This window comes from Hevea brasiliensis, chromosome 2 (assembly GCF_030052815.1).
Source record: "Hevea brasiliensis isolate MT/VB/25A 57/8 chromosome 2, ASM3005281v1, whole genome shotgun sequence".
NCBI lineage: Eukaryota > Viridiplantae > Streptophyta > Magnoliopsida > Malpighiales > Euphorbiaceae > Hevea > Hevea brasiliensis.
In genome coordinates, this window is record NC_079494.1 from 95,978,805 (window position 1) to 96,001,590 (window position 22,786).

The 22,786-nt window shown below is 32.9% G+C and overlaps 1 protein-coding gene and 1 pseudogene across 1 annotated transcript; one reads left to right on the plus strand and one right to left on the minus strand.

Moving 5' to 3' along the window:
- Positions 1-2,300: 2,300 nt before the first annotated feature.
- On the plus strand, positions 2,301-7,568 carry LOC110669614 (glutathione S-transferase zeta class-like). The gene is made up of 10 exons (XM_058143107.1): positions 2,301-2,510; positions 4,147-4,237; positions 4,320-4,376; positions 4,468-4,553; positions 4,820-4,891; positions 5,071-5,124; positions 5,256-5,331; positions 6,218-6,279; positions 6,898-6,957; positions 7,275-7,568. Exons 1-10 carry the CDS (start codon positions 2,301-2,303, stop codon positions 7,383-7,385), a joined length of 879 nt encoding a protein of 292 aa, XP_057999090.1. The 3' UTR covers positions 7,386-7,568.
- A 613-nt stretch (positions 7,569-8,181) lies between these two features.
- Positions 8,182-13,384, minus strand: LOC131177931 (methylenetetrahydrofolate reductase (NADH) 2-like; annotated as a pseudogene).
- Positions 13,385-22,786: the final 9,402 nt, after the last annotated feature.

Sequence of the window (22,786 nt, forward strand, 5' to 3'; positions counted from 1 at the left end):
ACATATACAAGTAATCACCATTCTCTCTTCTTCATCATCTCTCATCTATTCCAAGAGATTAGCAAACAGTCTCTTGAATTAAATATACTAGAAATCGTTTCTAGTGTCCAGTTTACATCTGTAATCTCTTAAAAGGCAAAACTTGATTTTCTAATTCATAGAAAAAGCTTTAGAAGCTGTTCAAGGGCTGCCATAGGTGATCTTGGTGTGGACAAGCTAGAGGGACAACATCTGGTGTCCTACAGACGAATCCCAAAGGTGACAAACACACTACAGTGCATCAAGAGGTTAGTGCACTTGTTCTTGATCTAATATGTCATGGCCATGCTTGATTATAGATTAAAATTTCATCCAAGAAAACCAAGATGAATTTTGCTACGTATCCATGCACCTGCACTATATAAGGAGCATGTATTCCTGTGACAACATTTGTTAAAGTTTTGGCTCTAAAACTTCTTCAACTTTATGCTCTTCCTTCACCCTCTTCTTCAATTTTTGATCTTTAATTTCCTCTAGCCAGGATATTTTTCTAACATTCTAAATAAAAATTTGTTTTAAATGACCTTTTAAAATACTTAATATAACAAAATTATTAGATTGTCAATAGATACTAGAATTGTGGGAACCAAATACATGCAACTCTTGAAAATTTGGTGTATTTTGGAAAGAATTTAATATGGGGTGGAAGGAGTGGTATGTGTGGAAGGGATAAAATTTATACTATAGATTGCAGTTTCAAATGTATGAGACAAGTATTTTTATAATACAGAAGCATGGTGCAAAAGTGCTTGTCCAATTTCTACTATGTGCCAGTGTTTGCGCTCAACTCATCCATTTTACTCCGGTGTATAGGAACAAGACACTCATTGAGTAATCCCATTATCACATAAATAATTTTATTAGAGTCTAAACTTTTCACTCGAATCATATTAGAGTTCTATTTTAATTCTTTCATTCCATTTTGATCCAATTTTGATTCAGTATTTACCATGTAAGGCAAAATCCAAATAATCATTGAGTTTGAAAGTGTTATATAATTATTTTATTATAAATGCAGAGACAAAAGGAGTTGCCATTGTTCCTTTAATAGTGCCATTATACTGTTTCTCCAATAGTATCATCCTTTTTTAAAAAAAAAAAAAAAAAAAAAAAAAAACCCAAAATTAATGCACATTTTAAAAAGGTTATTTGGTCATTTCAATTTTTATGGACTTAACAATTGACTACTTTACTATTGTCACATCGATTTTTTTTCTTTAACTTTTGTGTTTTTTTTTTATTTATAAAATTATTATTACTAATTTATTTTGATTATATATCAATTTTAATTTTAAATTTTTATTTATTTATTTAACTCTAATTATGATTCAAATTTAAAATTGCATAATTTTTTTTAGAATAAATCCAATATGGTACAATATTAGTATCGATATGAGATTCATTGAGGGTGCGACAAGGAAGTTACGAAATTAAATGGAATAAATAAAAGGATTCTAAATATTTATAAATTGAGTTACCTTAAAGAAGTTGTAGAAAGATTCCTGAAAAAACTCCCGCCACATATAATAAATTAGAGAGTGCCATAAATATTATGCTTAGGGACCTTGGATGACACTAGCTAATTATCACTTTAATTTCAATGAATTTTGATGTAAAATTTAAGAATTAAATTGAAATTTTAACTAAATAAATTAAAAAAAAAGTATGTTAGTTATTTATACTTTTATTGTAATAGTTATAAATTATACCCAGCTCATATCAAAATAACTAATTAATTCATTAATTCATTTTTATGCAAAATTTCATTATATATAGTTAAATCTAAGAAGAATAATATGTAATAAATGTTTTCAAAGAGTTGTTAGATAAACATTGGAATTTTTTTTTTATTAGAAGATAAACATTAAGATCGTCCTCTTTCAAATTTAATTCTCAAATAGAATTGCACTTCAAATCCCACAAAGATTGGGAAATAAAAAAAGAATAATGTGTAATAAATATTCCAAAAAAATTTTCAGATAAACATGTTTATTAGGAACTTTTTTTTTTATTTAAACAGAAGATAAACATTGAAACTTCATCTTTCAAATCCAATTCTCAGATAGAATTATGTTTAGAATCCCATAAAGATTAGGTAATCACTTAGAATCCCATAAAGATTAGGAAATAATCCCAAAGTTAGGAAATCAAACACAAACTCGCTCCCTATATATTTCCCCACAATTAAAACCGAAAATCAACATCTATTCTGATAACACAGAAAAGAGAGAAAAAAAAGGAAAAAAAGAAAGAGAGCAAAAATGGAATCACAACGCAACAAGGAACCACCACTCTGCGCTAATGGCTGTGGCTTCTATGGAACAGTACAGAATCGGAATTTATGCTCCAAGTGTTATGAAGAATACCAACAGCAAGAAGAGAATGCTTCTAGTTTCTTACATGGGAAAGTTAAATGCTCAAGGTTGCTGAAGCATCATCAGCGTAGTATATTACTGACAGAAGTGTCGAATGTCTCTCCAAAATTTAGAAGAGGTGGTAGAAAGGGAAAGGGCTGGGCTTGATCCCTGATAAGGAAGGTACCATTAACTACTAAGCTGGACAAATTGCTAAAGATTGAGAAAATTTTAGAAATATGAACTGATACCAGAGTTGTTGTTTGGATATTATAGCTTGTCAAGTTTTCATTTAGTCATCTAGTGGTGGTAACTGTTTTAGGTCAAGGCTCTGTTTCATTTTTATGTTTTCTGTCCTCAGTTGTTTTTGTTGGTTTGATTTTGTGTGGGGTTTGTGGTTGGTGCTCCCTTAGGTTTGGGTGTATGAGGGATTGCCTTGAAAGGTCTTAGTTTGGAGCCCTTCCCTGCCCTCTGTTTCCCTTCCTTTTCCATTAATAAAATTTTCTTTTTTGCTTATAAAAAAAATAATAAAAATAAAAGCAGCGACTTCCTTAATAGCCCAGCTTTCTTTGGCTGCTGAAACTATTGTTGTAGAATCAAGTGATGAAGCTGTTTCAGAAAGCACAAGGAATCGGTGCTAGGATTAATGGGGTTCAACTGACGTTGTGGGAATGTGTTTTAATCAAGCAAATTGATGGCATCAGAAAAACTCATCTTGAAATTTATGGCTGATCAAATACCAGCTTGTCCTTCAATTAGGCTGAGGCAAAAATCTGCGTAGATGACTTTTCTTTCAAACTGTGATATCCCAGCTAGAGGCCAAAATAAATCTTCCCCAAAGGTAGAAGAAACTAAACAAACCTATTTAAAAAAAAATTAAGAAAATTAACTAGAAGAAAATTAAGAGAACACAAGAATAAAAGAGGAAAAGGCTGCCGCCAGTCAAACAAAGGCGCCCAGTAGCCCTTGAAATCAAGAAAAAAAAAAAAAAAAAGGACCTGCAAAGAAAAAACTAAAGAGAGAGCTAGAAAAGAAAGCTTAAACAATATTTTATTGAATTCCTTCAGCTTCGTTGATGCAACCTCCAGGGGATCAAAAACAATTTAAAAACTGACAGCTTTTAAATTAGAATTTGTTACCCATACTCAAACAGTATTCATAATATTTGGGATGTGGACAAAAATATTGTGAAGCTATGAGAATGATGAGAGGCAAATAGGGAAAATAATGGAAGAATTGAACAGTTTCATGCATGAGAAGATGACAAATTTTCAATTGTCGTAGCCAATGCAGGTTTTCTTAACCTTATTCTTGTTATAATCAATAGTTTGACCTAAAATATTGCTATAGAAAGTCTTTTGGAAAGCTGCTTTTGAACAACTCTTTCTATTACTTGTTTATTCACTGAGAAATTCAAGCTCCATTGTTTTAAGGGTAAATTATTCTCACGATCACTTTCACTCAAAAGCTCTTCAATTTGTAAAAAATTTAATTTTTGAATTTAATTACGATAGCAATTAAAGATTTTGGTAAGCAAAGAAATCACTATATATTTAATTAAAAATTGTTTTTCTATATATATATATATATATATGGCTTTGAACTTGGAACGTGTAGAAGAGTGTGGAAATTCTCTCTGTTCCCAAGTCATTTTGATATGGTATTTCGGTTCTCTCTTTCTCTCTCGGTCTCTCTTTCTTTACTTCAAGTTTTGAATTGAAAATTGATAGAAATTGTTTGATTGAACTTCAAGACAGTTGAAGAAGATCCCAAGAAGCTCAAGCTCTATTCCTACTGGAGAAGCTCCTGCTCCACCCGCGTTCGGATTGCTCTCAATCTCAAAGGTTCTACTTCTTCTTCTTCTTCTTCTTCTTTCTGTTTCATTGATAATAAATGAAGCATTTCAATTTGATTTCATTTTTGCAGGCCTAAGCTTTGACTATGTAGCTGTTAACATGGCCAAAGGGGAGCACTTGACTGCTGGTGAGAAACCCATATTTACTTGACAATTTTAAATATTAAGTTTTTATGTTTAAAGGAAAAAAAAAAAAGAAAAATTGTTGGTTGCCTGCAGAATATTTGAAACTCAATCCTCTTGGCTATGTGCCTGTGTTGGTGGATGGTGACACTGTTGTTTTCGACTCTTTTGCCATCTTAATGGTAAGTTTATTTTTTATTATTATTGTAAACTTTTGGGTTAATTCCAGAAACACAACTAAGGTTTTCTATAATAAATATTTTGGTTCTTATTAAGAACTAAAAATGCTAATTTTGAAACAGTAGCATCAATGTATTTTGAAGCAAAGGTCAGTAGTGTTTCTTTTTTCACTTTTTGCTACCTTTTTCGCAATTAATCATAAATTTTTATGTTCCTTTCTTTCTCTGTTATTTTTTGGTGGGTTTAAATTGGTAATACATGTGTACACTATCTCGATGACAAGTATCCACAGCACCCATTGCTGCCTCATGATCTTCAGAAAAAAGCTATTAATTACCAGGTTAAATCGCATTTCTTTAGCAATTAAATTGCAAATTGTGTATGTCTTATGTGTTTATCTTATGTTAGTATCCTGTTTCTTGATTTACTTGCACTTGACATAGTTTATTTGTCCTTGCCTTTATGTTTTTGCTTCTCTTCACTGCTATAATCGTTTTTCTTTAATCACCTCTGGTGTAGGCAGCAAATATTGTTTCCTCAAGAATACAGCCACTTCAGAATCAACCTATGCTAGTGAGTTTCCAATTGGGATTATTGCATCTAAGCAGCTCAATTAAGAGGAAGTATTGCATCCAATTTTACAAGGTACAACTTAGCAGCCCCATTTGGATTATCTGTGTTTTTCTGGGGTCTCTTTTTTGCAGAATTTTGTAGAGGGAAAAGTTGGTCTTGATGAGAAGCTTGCTTGGGCTCAATATCACATAGGCAAAGGCTTTGCAGGTAAGATCTACTAAGCCACAGCTGAACACTTCCATCTATTCAAAGCGTTTAAATAATAAAGATAGCTGTAAATTTTAAACAGTTGAGTTGTTGATAAAAATTCTGAAAAAAAGAAAAAAAAAACATCATTGGAAAAAAAGAAGAAGATATAAATTGCTTTCTAATTTATAGGTTGGCATAACATATTAGATTTACAATTGATTCACATTTCTGGCGTGCGAAACCTTTTCTGTGACTTCCAATTATCTAAAAGCAAAGACATAAGCTACCTTAAGTGACAATCTTAACACAAATATCCATCTAAGCATCATCATCTTATCAAACTGTTAATTGGACTACTTGTATGGTATTGGCAGACAGACAACAGATACATAATTTCAACTGAACACATGAGAAATGTCTCAAAATATTGGTTTGTGGGACACATTGATTTCAAATCTACACCATGTATCATCAGTCATAGATTTGTCATTGGTAGACCACATCGAGAACATTCTGTGACAAGGTGAATTCTAAAATGATTTTAATAAATCTTTAATAACTAATCTGATTTGACAGTGCAATGCACATATCCACTGAGCATTTCTTAATTGTTAAGTGATGAAGTGAAGAGCTCATATGGATTATTGGATTACCTTTAGTTTTATTGTTTTTGAGAGGCTCAGGGCAGGTGCATACTTTGTTGCTTAATCAGTTGATCATTGTCTTAGCTTTTTCAATAATAAAACTAAACAGTGTTAATATCAGATACAAGTCAATATAGAAGGCCTATAAATTTAGTTATTTTGCATCTAATTCAGCCTTCAAAGAATTCCACTGTTAACATCTGATTGTTTGTGCTTCTTTATCGGAATTTTGGTTTGATTGCTGCTCGTGCCGGTCTCAGCACTTGAGAAGCTGCTGAAAGATCATGCTGGAAGATATGCAACTGGAGATGAAGTTTTCCTGGTTTATTTTTTATTTTTTATTTTTTATTTTTTTTTATGCCTCTGTCTTTCTTATAGAATATACAGAATTTTTCTGCACACACTTCTACAAAGATGGGATATAAAGGGTTCTGCCAATCTATCATAATTTTAAGAAATGGGAAAATATATCCTACCCACATCTTTTCTGCGAGAGAAGTGTAATGTGGACTTGTTATTTTTGTTACATCATCTGTAGATAGAAAAGGAAAGGTACACAATTCTATGCACAAGTAGAAAGTGATATTTGTCAAGTCAAAAGCTAAAATTTACTGGTACATTATTTATGTAACCAAAGGATTTGTTTGATTAGCACATGCACCAGTGAGGATTACTGATTAGCTAATGGACATATTGACTAAAAAGGAAAAAATTATTTACTGGCTTAAATAATATGAATGGCACCATCTGGTCTCAAAACTTGGATTGAGCTTCTGGGATTACATTATGGAATTGGAGCACTAGAAGTTAGGATTTGACAGGGAGTCGTGAAAATTTAAATTGCATATGGCACAATAATAAACTCATATCTACTATAGAATGACAATTTGTGTTAAATTATTTGGTGATTTGACTATTTTCTTGAATTTTATGTTTGCAGGCAGACATATTTCTAGCAGCACAGATTCATCCAGCAATTAAAAAATTCAATGTAGATATGGTAGTATTCGATGCCCGAGTTCTTGTAGTAGTCATATCAGATTATGATTAAGCGGCTAATATATATATATATATATATATATATATATATATATATATATATATATATATATATAATGAAAATTAGTCTGTAATGAAAAGAGAAGAGAAGTAAATTCTACTGTATGAATGAAACTGGAAGGTCTTTGACTTTTAGCTACTAATTTTTGCTGTAAATATCATTGGGGCTTTATCTGTTTTCCGTCACACTCATAGCAACCTTTGGACTCCCTATCTAATTGTTCTGAAGAGTTTCTTCTTCCTCACTTATTTGTGCAGACTCAGTTCCCTCTTCTACTGAGGTTGTATGCAGCATACAATGAGATACAATCCTTCCAGAACGCTATGCCTGAGAAACAGCCAGATACCCCTCCATCCAGCACCAGTTAAATCAATTGTAGATTTTGAAGGTACAAAGAAGAACAGTAGAAGCATAATGAGTAATATGTGGCTGAAAGTGGAGTTTCTAGTTTATTTTCTTTTCTGTTGTGTAATGTGCTTGCAGCAGAATTTTATTGATCCTGTAGTTCTTATTTTGACCAGTTTAACATCAATGATCAAATGAGCACTAATTCCACTTTGTAGGCTATCAATTGTCGAGAATTGAAAGAAATTCTTAGGTAAATTTTTAACTGTTCTTAAATTATGAATGATACGCCATAAATCTATTATAGCCACATGATAAACTTTTAAATTTAGTGCCAATCCCTGCCATCTTTAGTCAAGAGTCTAACCATTAGGGGCTAAGGGATTACCCTAGTAGTTCAATCATAACCTCAAAAATTTCCAAAAAAAAAAAAAAGAAAACAGAGGAGAAGAAAGAAAGAAACAGAGCTAAGGTTGTATTGGAATCTGGGAGAGCTAACACCAAGGAGGGCCAAGATTATCAAAGGGTAAAATCCATAGCTTCAGCTTTATGACTATGCAGAGGAGTGTGGCAACTCAATAAAGAATGGTAATTAATACATATGCATTAGGCCAGTAAATTTGCTGCCACTTGAAATGGCTTTTGCACCATAACCCGGAGGGAGGTGTCAAAATCCCAATGAATTATTTATTACATATCATCAAGAACTCAAAAACACCACAATGAAACAGAGCGATGTTTAAACTTATAATAAATACACCATTTTGAGTGGCTTTAATGGGATCTTAGAAAATGGAGGAGCAGCCACAGCAGCTAACCTCATAAATCAGCAAAAGCCGCAAAAATATCACCATCTATGTAATCATTATCTACCAAGCTGACCAAAAGGTGGCTGCTCTGCATCTGCAAAAATTTAACATTGTATGGTTAATAAAAATTGAATCCTTGCCAAAAGATCAAGTGTTCATGGGGAGGGCATGCAATTTTTGAAACAAGCTGAAAACGTGTGTACTCAAAATTGTAACAAGATACATCTTCAAGCAATTTTCTGGATGGATCATCCTCTGGGTACAAGGAAGCCCAACCTCTAGACAGGGTTTCAAAAGCCTCATCCTTCCACACATTGAAGCTGGCGGAATCAACCACAGTTGGTTGGATAATCTGTTTTGCTGGGAAGACTCCCAGGTTACCACATTCACATCATTTGGACCGACATTAGAAAGCAAAGTCCCTCCTTTGTTCACAGCTACATAAGTTATTAGAGGGAAGGACTTGCACTTGTCAACAAGAACTTGTAGCTTGTCAGTGGAGCAGAAGAACTCCAAATAAGCTTTCTGATAAACATATCCTTCTGGTCCTCCCCAACCTGCAGGCATAAAGCAAAAGTGGATAAATGAGATATGTCCTATGTAATTTCACACCCAATTAAAATCTAAGTCTTATTTTCAGAAATATAAAACTCTAAACCCAGTTCCAATTTTCCACCGGGAAATCTGAATCTCATACTGAGAAACAAGATTTGCAACAGAAGAAATTCTAAACCGTTAACAAGAGCACAGGTGCCTTCTCTTAATCAGTAGCATTTAACTTACGAGATGGGCTAGCAGAATGCCCCCTCATTCTTTGAGAATCAGAATGATTTTTTCAAGTTTGAATTTGTTCATTTGGAATCTGGGTTCTTCTACTTCATTTTTATTTATTTTTATTATTTTTTCGTCTCTTTTCTTTTTTTATTCCCTTCCGTCATTCCTTAAGTCCCATAGGTTTGATCCTGTAAAATCTATTTCGCAACCCCAAAGAACTCAGGGGAGGGGTGACTCAATGGAGTAACTTTAACATTACACCAAAGCCACCCTCTTATAACAGAACCAAAAACCAAACAAAATTTAAAACACCGCTCAAATCTTAATCATTTTATATATAGCAGCATCCACAATGTGATGATTATATTTTTTATTAAGAATCCTTCATTGCCTATTGCAATTAAAAATTAAGCAACCCTATATGAATAGGAGGATAATTTGTGCTGCAAAACCCAACAGAAGCACTTCCAAAATTTTATGATCATCAAAGTTCAAGTAATATAATGGCCTATATGTTCTTTTGATTTGTCAGGTGCTTTGTACATGTCTTGTAAATTTTTGAAACATGATTTTTGTGGTGTATTAGAGGACATAAAACACATAAGCACAGCTTTTTACTTACCAACAGATGGAGAATCAGATTTTTCCCCATTGACAGCTAGTTGACTATTGATAGTCAAGAATCCCTTCAAATTGATCTTCCCAGTTGTTCATTAATGATCTTTGACTCTAGTTGAAGGCCATCCAATTCTGACCAAGGGATAATTTTCAACTTCCCAAGGCAATGTTTTTTAAATTTCTGATATTCAAAAATTGCAAATGACATGAGCATGTGTTGTCATAATCGACTGGATTAAAAGAAGAAGAGAGCGCAGCTGATAACTTATTATGAGTAGAAAGTACGTCAAGAATATCTTCAATACTATTCAATGGAGTTGCACATTCATCGTGAAGTTTCTTGTTACGGGCATGTGCTTGCATGAACTGCCCAAAAAATTAATGGCTTGAGTTACATAAAGAAGGAAAAATCACAAAGCTAATACTTGAGAGCAATATTGCCACTGGAAGCAATCAAAGAAACTCCTAGCCCTACAACACACCCGTTTGGGATTGCAGTTGGGGGGTTAAAAAAAACACATTTTGAAAAAGCATCATTCTAGCTGCTGTTGGGAAAAAAACTATTCAGTTGTTTTGGTGTTCTAATGACTAAAACATGTCAAATTTAATTTTAAACTAATTTTCAATACCCTCTGACTAATACATTTTAGGAGGTAATTTTCTTAACAGTAACACCAACACCTATGCCAAAGAAATCAATCTCTTAAAATCTACTTGCCCTATCCAGTGACATTACTCACAAGGGCAAAAGTCATGGGGAAGATCAAGTTCAATGGAGGAGGGCAAGAGGATGCTTGATGTGAAATCACAAATATAATTGAGTAAAACTAGTCCAACTTAAATCGCAAATTATTCAAATTTGAGTCAAGAATAATTGGACTCAAACTTAAACACCTTTCAAGGTTGGGTTTATGTTTGGTAGATGACTTGGAGAGAGAATACCGACTACTAATACGCCAAAATAGGAAAAAAAAAAATTCTGATCAATTTTTACATACCTGTCCAACATTTGCTTTTTTGCTCTGTTTGGACTATGATGTTGCAGAAGCTCACATATTAAAATGATGGAGATTTGTTAGAGTAAACCGCTAGGTAGCTATATGTACAAATATAAGAAAACCCCCTCTAATATGCATCACTATATTTTGCTATCCCAGTTTCTGTGCCAGAAATGATGCCATAGCAACTCTGCTTTTAGTGAACAAACTAGATCATAAGAATTACACCATAGATGACAGACGCTATTAAGATAAAATTAATTGTATAAGAAATTTATCAAAAGATTCATATCAACAAATATAGTATAGTGATTGTGCACCTGATAGTCAGTTAAAGCACCATAGGATGGATTGCAAGAATCCTCCCATCGGCCATATGGGTACTTCTCCGAGCCCTTGGTTCTTGATAGTTGATATGTAGCTTTTGGGACGATTAGCCCTATGATCATTGGCTAGAAATATTAGACATTTTAAAACAGGGCTTTTCCTATAATGCCTTCATTAAGTGACAAATCCTAGCCGAAATTACAATATTTCATGTGAATTGCATACCAAAATATTGGATAAACATCTTCCTTCGCACGGAAAACATTTGCAGGGCGTCACCATGGTAATGACCCTGTTATCTTGGACTCATCAATCGAACCAAGATTCTAACATTGAAAGTCCCTAGTTAGACATAAACACAGGCAACTATTCTGAAGATGATTATTATGAATATTTCAAACCTGAATAACGAATTGGATGTAAGAAAGAAACCATTAATACAGCCAATGCTTATTTCTCCATGTTTAGAGTGCAATGATGTAATATCTTAATGCCATGAGCTAAAATCTTCTTGCACATTTTTGTTCCAAGGTGAATTCCATAGGCTTTGATTGCTTCCTCATTGTCCTTAATAGGCTCCAATGCAGTAGTAACCTCAGCTGGTATCTATAATATGAAATTAAATGTAATTAATATTTATGTGGCAGAGCAACCATAAATAACTTTGCATATGCATATTTATATGTCATGGCTCTGAAGAGTTTCTTCTTCATCAATTATTTGTGAAGAATCAGTTCCCTCTTCTCGAGGTTGTATCTGACATAAAATGAGATACCATCGTTCCATAATGTTATGCCAGAGAAGCAGCCAGATACCCCTCCATCCAGTACCAATTAAATCAATTGTAGATTCTGAAGTTAAAGGTACAACACATACTAGTAGAAGCATAATGAGTAATATGTAATTGAAAGTTGAGTTTCTAGTTTATTTTCTTTTCTGTTGTGTAATGTGCTTGTAGCAGAATTTTATTGATCAGGTGGATGGCAATAAATGACTTTGTTTTTATTTTTATATTCCTGTAGTTCTTATTTTGACCGGTTTAAGATCAATGATCAAATGTGCACTGATTCCACTTTGTAGGCTATCAATTGTCGACAATTGAAAGAAATTCTTAGGTGAAATTTTTAACTTTTTCTTCAAGTATGAATAATATGTTATAAGTCTATTTGTATATTCATGTCCCGTAGTTCTTATTTCTAGTCTAGTCCTCATAGTACTCAAGAGAGTTGTTGGATGGTTCTTGAACAAGAGAAGATGATGAGATTCATGATTCACATACTTGAGATATGATATTTTAAACATAGAAATAATAAATTTCCATGATGATTTTTATATGTTCAAGTTCAACTATGTTTTATTTGACCATATAATAAGGAGTAACTGAATAAGAAATAATCAAAGAACTTTGATATAGATAAGTAACACATACATTTCTTGCTTTAGCTGTGTTTTTACTCACACATTAGAAGGGGGAAAAATCACAGATTTTTTTTTTTTTTTTTAAGGTTTCATAAATCAAGTTGGTTGTAGAGAAAAGCATAGGAAAATGGATAAGCATTGTTGAAAGGATTACCTAGAGATTGTAATTTTGTGAAACGGATGTTCACAAGAAGAAAGAAGGCACTTGTGTTTTTATATGGGTGATGAGGATTTGAAAAATATCACAAATTGAGAATGCGACACATAATTGATCATTTTCTCGAGAAGGTACTGATCTTTTCCTTTTTGTTATTTTCTTTATTTTTCTTTTCTTTGGGGCGTATCTCACACATTCTTATGCCTATTTCTTTTAAAAGATGGAATTAATTTCCCCTAAATTAAAAGTTTTGGAGTTATTTAGACCAAAAGATGAATTTGGGCTCATTTAACTTTTGAAAAAAGTTCAAGAGCTTATTTAGACTTATTTTGATGAATTTTTATAAAGGAAAAAAAATTATTAATTTGCATAAAAAAAATTGGCAGAAGGCCTATTTTGGCCCTTGAAGTATGGATCAACAGTCAAATAAGTTCTAAAAGTGTTTCAAGGTCCAAACGAGCCTTTCAAAATTTTAAAAATGATCAAATAAGTTCTTCAAAATTTAAAAATAGATCAAATAAGCCGTTTTAGTATTTTAGGGATAAATAAACCCTTTAACTTTTAAAAATAGATAAAAAAGACTGAATTATAATTTGCCTCTAATATAAAATCCAGTTAAGGCCGTGCATGATGATTTTCTAGCCTATGAGGTCCTCATAAGCAATCATGCATATCTAATTTGTAACATACCAGTAAGTACTTGCTGTAACCTGTAGCAAACAGAATTATTTTTTGCCGAATAATTCAAGAAGTTTCTTATAATTTTCGTCATAGTTTTTGTAAAGAAGCTTCTTGAATTATTCGGCAAAGAACAACTTATCATTCTGCTCTAGGTTACAGTAGATACTTTCCAGGATGTTGCAAATTCGACACACATGGTTGCTGATAAGGACCTCATGCACTAGAAGATCTTCGTGCATTGCCTTGACTAGATTTATATTAGAGACAAGTTATAATTCAATATTTTTTTATATGTTTTTAAAAGTTAAAGATCTTATTTGATCTATTTTTAAAAATTTGAAAGACTTATTTGATTTTTTTTTTTTAAGTTGAAGGGTTCAATTGGACTCGAAACACTTTAAGAAATTGCATTACTTTTTGGTATAACTTAAAGAGTCTAAATATGCCTTTTACCCAAAAAAAATTATTAAATTATGCCTTTTAAAACAGTTCTCTCTAATTTCTTAGAGAGAGAAATTTCTCTCTTGTTCTTTTATTTTCTACGAGTTCAGCTCATTGTCTATAGATCCTTCTAGCCTTTCCCTTCCCCTTCAAGCAGGGAAAGGTCCTTCCTTGGCTTGTTGTGGGTTCCCTACCTTTGTAGGTTAGGACTTATATATTTTTTGTGGTTTTTCTCTTTTGGTTGTAGATCTTAAGCTCATTTGTGAGTTTTTTTTTTTTTTATTTGTAGTTGCATGTTTATAAAGTGGTTTAAACTTGTACTCCTAGGAGAATGTTACTTTAACTATTGTGGGAGAGGGGTGGGTTCTTGTTAGTAGTATGCCCTATAGCATATCTGTGACACCCCTTACCCGTCTACAGTGTAGCCAAGCAAGATATGCCACGCAGTGTACCGGAACACCCTATTTTAATTTAATCATTTTTTTATTCTTCCTAATTTATTTTTTTCATAGTTATGAAGTACAATTTATGAAATATAATTCATTTAAGTCATTTATTGAAATTATAATTTATTTGAGGTTTCGAAAATTTTATAGAAAATCCGGCAGAGTACCGGCTAAAATGGAGAAAACAGTTATTCGGAACCTGTGAAAAACACTTCCAATAATCATTTCCAATCATTCTCAAACTCCAATAACCATCAACATGGTCTCAACATTAGCAATCATTTCAAGTTCTCAACATTAATCCACAATTTCATTCAAATTCAAAATCAACTAAAATTTCATGAAGATATTCTCAAATTAAATTAATTAACAAAATTTTTCAAATATGTACATCAACATATGATTACATAAATTTACTAATTTACATGAGTTCATAATTTATAAATCACAAACTACTACCTATTACAAAATGCAAAAACATAATTTCAAAAGGGACTTAAAGGTCCTACCACTGATGCACTGTAGATGAGAGGTGACTCTGACGCTAGGCAGATCTGTGACCTCACCCAGTCTGTGGTCTGCTGAACTCTCTGTCTGTCTCTCCAGAACCTACGCATGGCAAAAAGCGACGCGTTAAGCAATAATGCTTAGTGGTGCCAATAATAAAATAAAAAGAACTAATAATAAAAAAATAAATAAATATGCAGTGAGTGTATTGATGTCTCATGCAGACAGGTTTTTGATCATTATTGTTAGTCTTATTTATTTGGTACTTGTTATATTTATTATTTCATTAAATTTATCAATTTTCATTTTTTGGTTGCCCAAGTAACCTATACTGGATGACTGGACTGGATAAACGGGTAAACTGGCACTGGGTATCAAGTACCTTGGGCCGTCACACCATCAGTCACATATGTGTCTCCCGGTGTGCAACAGAACAGCTAATAAGCTGTAATAACATTAGGCACAAGGCCAAGTCTCAACACAATATCAGAATGACTAAAAGCCATGAAATCACAGAATGGCATAATGCCATGTGCAGTACTGCTAACTGAACCCTATTGGCATACCAACCTATCTAAACCAATCTTGCTATGTGTACTAGGGCATGTTACACTTTTAAACTTTACAATTCTTGAAATTTAAGTTTAGGTGTTACTATTCATTTCATTAGTCAACAAAAATGTTGACTTTTGCATAGAAAATAGGTACATTGGTTCTAATACTCTCAACATACCACATTTTGCATTCTAAAGTTGTTGGTATTGGTTGCCAATACCATTTCTAAGCTTAGTGTTAATTATTCACAATTTTTAGATTTTAAGCCTTATGTTTACTGTTCCATTGGTTATTTGTACAGTAGGAATTTGGCAAAGTTATCTTCATAAAAGTTGTTCCTTATTTTGTCTAGCTACATTTCCTTTTTTGAATCACTCAATTTGGAGTTTTGTAGCTCAAGTTATGGCCTAAAAACCATAACTGGCCGGATTGGACAGAATCCAAAATTCTGGGCAAAACTGGTTTTGCCAGATTTGGTAACCTAAGTTTGATTGGCAATATGACTAGGTTATGGTCAGAATTTGGATTTGTTTTCTTCATAAAAGTTGTAGGTCTATGTCTCAGCTTTCTGCTGATAAAATTTCAGGTCAATTGGACCTTTCTACACTAAGTTATGACCAAATGAATAAACACTATTTATTTGGTCATTTTTCCTAGGCAGAATGCAAGTCACCTGGATTAGGGTAATTTTTATGCCAACTTAGTTTGGTTTTCTGGGCAGGATTTCTTCACCAAAGTGGTGCCATTATGTGTCTAGTTTTATTTCCAATTGGCCTTACACCAATTGAACCTCTATAACTCCATTTATAACTGCCTAAACCTGCTGGACTCATGCTCAGTCCTGCAGGTCAGCCAAGGCAGCTCACCCATATACAAATGCCAAGCCTCAACTCACTTCATTTCCTCATCATACACATTCAAATAGTCACTAATTGACCATTACAAGGTTAATGAACTATCACATGAGCAAACCCTAATGTTGTTCAAGTGTCCACATTTTCAAGGTTCATTCATGCATCACACTTGCATTTCACTTACTCTTACATGTTCAATCACTCATCTCATGCTAAGGGTAGCTCATAAACACTTTACTTCAAGTAAATTCATCAAACCCTAACCCTACCTAGGCTGCCCAAATTGTAGGGATGAATATACATAAGTTTTATTTTATTTTTCTTACACTTTTCCACTTATCTCATGCTAATAAACATGAATTAAGTAAAAGAGATAGGAGATTGGACACTAACCTCTTTGAGCAGAATTTCTAGGTAACAAAACTTCAATCCTTTCTCTTCTTTTTGCTACAAATAGCTTCTCCAAGATGTGGGAATGATTTTTAGTGAAGTGAGTTTAGGGTTTTGTGGAGAGGAAGCTTAGGAAAATCAACCTTTAAAAGAGAAAATGGAGAGAAAGCTTCTTGGTTATGGTGGACGGGAAATGAGGAAGAAGAGTTCAGTTTTTTTCATTTTAATTTTCTGCCCATTTGACTCATTTTAAGTGGTTTATGGACATATGTCACAATGTGATTGGGTGAGAGTGCTTAGTGACATAAGCATGAGGTCAAAATTACAATTTTAATTCATTTTCTTTTCTTTTCTTTGCTACTCATTTTCAATTTAATTTTAAGCAATATTTATTCACATTTTATATCATAATAATTATTTACTTAACTGGACAAGTCGGCTAAAAATTATCTCTGAAGACGAAATGACCAAAATGCCCTCCATTTGGCTTAACAGACTAAAATTGTCTGTACCAATTGAAAATTTTTTCTAAGCATTTTCTTGGCATTATAATGCCATAGAAACCTCAATGACCCTTCTCTGGAGTCCTAAAAATTATTTTATGAAATTTTCCCTAGGTCTAGGCCTCCTAGTTGCGGGAACCGCAACTTCCCACTGGGTTACCCATCACTAGGGTACCGGCTCATTTAACTTGGTTGTATTTTATTTCTAAAATTTTTCCTAAATCTTTCTTCTTAATATTTGAGTTAATTATGGTTTCTCACTTCAGTTTAAATATTTTTTCAGACGTTCTAGCTGTCCGGACCGACACTGGTCACCGGAACAGTAGAATGTACGGAGTTGCTATAGGGAGGGTGTTACAATATCATTTAGTATGTATCTTATACATGTTTTTATTAATAAAAGGCATTTTCACTTTTTCGTTTACATAATATATTTATGTGTAATAGAAAAAGTCCATTGATATTCTGTTAGAAATTCTATTCTTAAGTTGTTAAGAATATGAGTGACAGTATTTCTAGTACAAAGTATCATAAATAGGTTCACAATCGAGGATACTTCACAATAAGGACATGACTTATCTAGAAAGATTGTATTCATGTTTGTTCCCAAGTTATTTATATGAGATATAAATAAGATGGAATGGTGAGTCTCATGCCATATGACAAACATGATAGGCACTTATACATGATAAGTAGGTCGAACCAGTGACACTTATGATAAGCACATGGAGTTTACTCTTGTCAATGTATTGTCATAAATCATATCAGTGCATATAATCTTTAGACCTGAGATAGCACAGTTATCTTGTATATAGGTGGTTTGAGTTTGATACTGCTTTCATACTTGTACTATGTATGGGTATATGGGCATGTGTTGGCTCCTACTAGTTATATATAGAGGTAGGTGTTGATCAAGATGGAATTTGTTCCTCTAAGTAAATAGGGATAAAATCCTATATTCATTTAATTGTTCTTAATGTTTCAAATTCCTGGCCAGGACAGATAGATTTAATCAGAAAAGAGTTTCTGATGAGAAAATCTTTTTAATCAAGAACTGGAATTAAAAGAGAACATAATATTCATAGCAAATGGGGTTTGACATAAACCATGACTCCAACTTGAATTGGGATTTTGTAACAGAGAGATTCTAGTGCATGGTAACATATGATTATAGGTTCATTTAAGGTAAACCTTATTACTGATTGGGTGGCCATGGCATGCTATGCTAGGTGTTAACCATGGTCTATGAGGTGCATAAAATGATTTAGAGAAATCATTTATGGTAAGAAAGTTCTGATGATATTAAGAGTTGATATCATGTCTCATTGCCAATTAGTGATGAGCCTAGTAAGTCACACACATACACAAGTAATCACCAACTTAAATATGATTTAATTAATTAATTAAAGAGTTTAATTGATTAATTAAATAGGTTTGGTTTGCAATTAGATTGCAAAGTCCCTAGCATGGCTTAAAACCAAATCTAGGTTATTGGATGTATAGTATAAGTTAAATTTATATTTAAAGTGTTTAAATATGAATTTAATTAATGAGAAATTAATTAATAAAGATTAATTAATTAATTTATATTTGATATAAATTGATTAGAATAAGAAAAATAATTATTTTGGGTTGAGAACTCAAAATTAAGACACGGGGGTATTTTGGTCATTTCACAGGGTGACATGTGGCACCATGAGATGTTGACACATGGCACTACATATAAGCTTGCCAAATGTCTTTTAATCATGTAAGATGATTAAAATTAATTTTAAATATAGGTTTGACGCTTGGCACAATGTGATTGGGTCAATTAAACCTAGAATCAATCAGAAGGTGACATGTGGCAAGGGTTTTAAGTGGTGACCAAGCTATATAAGTGTAAGGATGAAAGAACTAAACACATAAGCTGTTGTATTCTAAAAGGTGCCACCACCCCTTGGCTGCCTCTCCCTCTTTTCTTCTTCATCTCTCATCAATTCAAAGAGATTAGCAAACAATCTCTTGAATTAAAAATATTAGAAATCGTTTCTAGTGTCCAGTTTATATCTGTAATCTCTTAAAAGGCAAAACTTGATTTTCTAATTCATAGAAAAAGCTTTAGAAGCTATTCAAGGGCTGCCATAGGTGATCTTGGTATGGTCAAGCTAGAGGAACAACATCTGGTATCCTAAAGACACATCCCAGAGGTGACAAATACATTGCAGTGCATCAAGAGGTTAATGCACTTGTTCTTGATCTAATTTAAGGTTCTTAAAATTAATCTGATTAATTCTAAAATCTTAAATGGCAAATGTAGATCCAAAAAAATATTAAAAGAGTTTTAATATGTTGTTTATCATTGAAATCAAATAGATAAAAATAAATCTTGCATGATGCATGTGACCCTAGGTGAAAAACTTTTAAATTCAATGATATAAACTTATGTTTTTCATGCTTCCGCTCCTTTAATTGGTATCAGAGCCACTATATTTGCCATTTAGATTGTTGATTATACGATTTAATTGTGTGATTTGATCATGAGATGATTAATTCATTGCTGTTTGCAAGGTCAAAGTGGCTGCATGGAGGTGAACTCCATTGATGCGCATGGTTTGGTGCATCCAACCATGCGCATGGCTTTGGGCTTATTTGTGGGCTTGGATTCAAAGGCCCATAATTAGGCCCATGACTAATTAAAGTGTTTAATTAGGAATCTTAATCACACAATTAAATTTTGATTCAGATTTGAATTTTAAAAATTGTTTGAATGTGATTCAAATCTGAATTTTAAAAGTTGTTTGAATGTGATTCAAATCTGAATTTTTAAAGTTGTTTGAATGTGATTCAAATCTGAATTTTTAAAGTTGTTTAAATCACATTCAAATATGAATTTTTAAAGTTGTTTGAATGTGATTCAAATCTGAATTTTAAAAATTGTTTGAATGTGATTCAAATCTGAATTTTTTTAAAGTTGTTTGAATGTAATTCAAATCTGAATTTTTAAATTTGTTTGAATGTGATTCAAATCTGAATTTTTAAATTTGTTTGAATCATATTCAAATCTGGGATTTTAATTTGAATATGAGATATTCAATTTAATTTAAGTATATATGTTTTATTTAATTGTTAAATAGTGATATGCATGATGGATGATCATGGACTATAAAAGACTAATATGATTGGATTTATTTCTTTTATGTTTCTTTGGGATTGTAAATTAATTAATTTATTTTATTTTGGGCATGTATTATTAAGGTTGTAATAATTTTTGGGTTGTAATTTCATTTATTTAGTTCTTGTAAATTCGCCTTGGTATGCCAAGGATTACTATGTAATTGGATTGCAAGATGATCAAGGAGGTCAAGAGCATTGGTGGGACCAGTGGGAGGAATTCAAGATCAAGTGTTGATTATGTACTCCTTCAGCAACTCTTGTAAAATGAATGAATGAAATGCACCTAGGAATGCCCTGATTCAATTCTTGGTGGCTCAGAATTGAATCCCTTAGAAAGTCCATGATCATACCATATTTACTGTTTATCCATGAATGCATGAGATGTATGTGAATGTATGCAAGTATATGATATATGCATGCTAAATGGATAATGTGCAAAGTGAGACTTTAATAGTAATTAGGATGACCATAAAATCTTCCAAACAAATGATTAAGTTGGAAATGCTATAATTAAAGTAATTATAACATGGGCCCTCCATTGAGGCAATTATTTTAAGAAATTTTAAATACTTGCATAAGAGGCAATTAATTTAAGAGATTTTCTTAATAATAATTGTTAAGCATGAGATGTTGTAAATATGTAAATGGTTTGGTGGCCAATATTGGATGCATCTAAGGACATTAAAATTATTTGCATAATTACTGGCCCAATGGGATCAACTTAAGTAATGCAAGATAAGTTAATAATGGATGTACCTGAGATTTTGAGCATTAGGGGCTAGGTAAAGGATTGAACCTCACATGAGATGTGATGGGCAAAGAGTTGCTCACTTATAGTTTATTTTAATTCCAATAATGGATGTACCTGAGGATGATCAATAGAATTATAAGAATTCAATCACTCATTAGAAATCCATCCAACTAGGATTTCCGTTTTTTACTTTGGAAGTGTAGGATTTACTAAGTTAGTGGGAGGACCAATTTGATTAAAAGACCATAATCATTTTGGTTAATTATATGATACATTTACTAATTAATCTGGTTATTTTCTGCAGTTAATTTTCTGATAATAATGAGCACAGAACAACCACCACCATCCAATATTCTTGCAAGCATACTTGATCGCAATAGGTTGACAGGACTTAATCTATCTGATTGGCTAAGAAATTTGAAACTTGTCCTGAACCTTGAACTTATAGGATATGTTCTAGACTCAAATGTTCCTGGTCCCTTACCTCCAGAGGCCACTCCAGAGGAACATGAAACTTTGGACAAGTGGAAGGAGCATGATATGAGAGCTAAGTGTTACATGCTTGCTTCTGTGAGTAATGAGTTACAGAAGCAGCATGAAAACATGTAGAGTACGAGTGAGATCCTCCTTCACCTACAAGAGTCGTTTGGTGAGCACAGTAGGAATGCTAGGTATGAGATATCTAGACAGTTGTTCTGCATGAGGATGTCTGAGGGATAGAATGTTGGGGATCATGTCCACAAGATGATTCGGCTGATTGAGCAGTTGGATTTCCAACATGGATTTCCAACTATAGACGGATTTGATCCTTCAGTCCCTTCCTGAGTCTTTTGGGAATTTTGTGACAAATTTCCATATGACTAAACAGGAATGCACCTTGGCTGATTTACTCAACATGCTGGTTATTGCCCAAAAGAATATGCCAAGCAATAAAGGAAAAGAGGTAGCTTTGATTGCATCTTCTTATACTGGAAAGACCAAAAAGAAGAAGGGCAATAAGAGAAAGAAACCTCAGATTCCTGGTCCTTCCAAGAAAATAGCTAAACAAAAAGGAAAGACTAAAGCTGATGGAGGCAAAGGAAAGTGTTTCCACTACCAGAAGGATGGGCACTGGAAAAAGAAACTGCCCAGAGTATCTTGCTTCTCTAAAAGACAAGAAGGATAGACCTTCAGAAGGTATGTCCATATCTTATTATTTAGATTCTGATGATACTCATAGTTCATCTACAGCTTGGGTTTTAGATACTGGTGCCAATTTTCACATTTCTTATGATATACAGGAACTAGCAAATAGTAGCAGCTTGCGTTCTCGAGATGTTAGAGTCCGGATTGGCAATTGCTCAACTATTGAAGCTTTAGCCATAGGATCTAAATCTTTTTACATGTCTGGACATGTTTTGTGTTTGGATAATATTTTATATGTACCTGATGCTTTTAAGAACATCATTTCTATATCTAGTTTGACTAGAAATGGCTATGAATTTCAGTTTACGGATGATGTTTGCTGTAACACCCCTATTTGCATAGCCTGGTATATGTTACTGTTCCCGTAACCGGTATTAGTCCGGACAATTAAGAGGATTAGAACTATGTTTAAGATACCTAGTTAAGCCCTGAACACAAATAATTAGTAATTGTCAATTAGTTAAGTATAAATAAGAAAAACAGAACATAAGAAGTTAAATGAGCCGAGAGTCACAGCAATGGGTGACCTTCTCGGGAAGGACTGCGAGGTCGATTTAAACTCGAATTTCGAACCATAAAATATGACGCCACAGTTCTTAGGACTATTGTGAACACAGTGGAAAAGAGAAAATCATGAAAAAGAATTTTTAAGCAGGTCAAATAATTAGGTCAGGGATCCGGAAGAAATATTAAATTATTTACAAACCGGATCGAACCAGCGAGGGGCAATTTGGTCAATTTACCCCTAGAGCTGACTCCTGACCTAACTGTCCAATAAAATCAGAGAAAAGAAAGTTTAGGAATCAGGAATTAAATTAAAGAACTAATAGAAAAATAAATGCAAAAAAAGAAA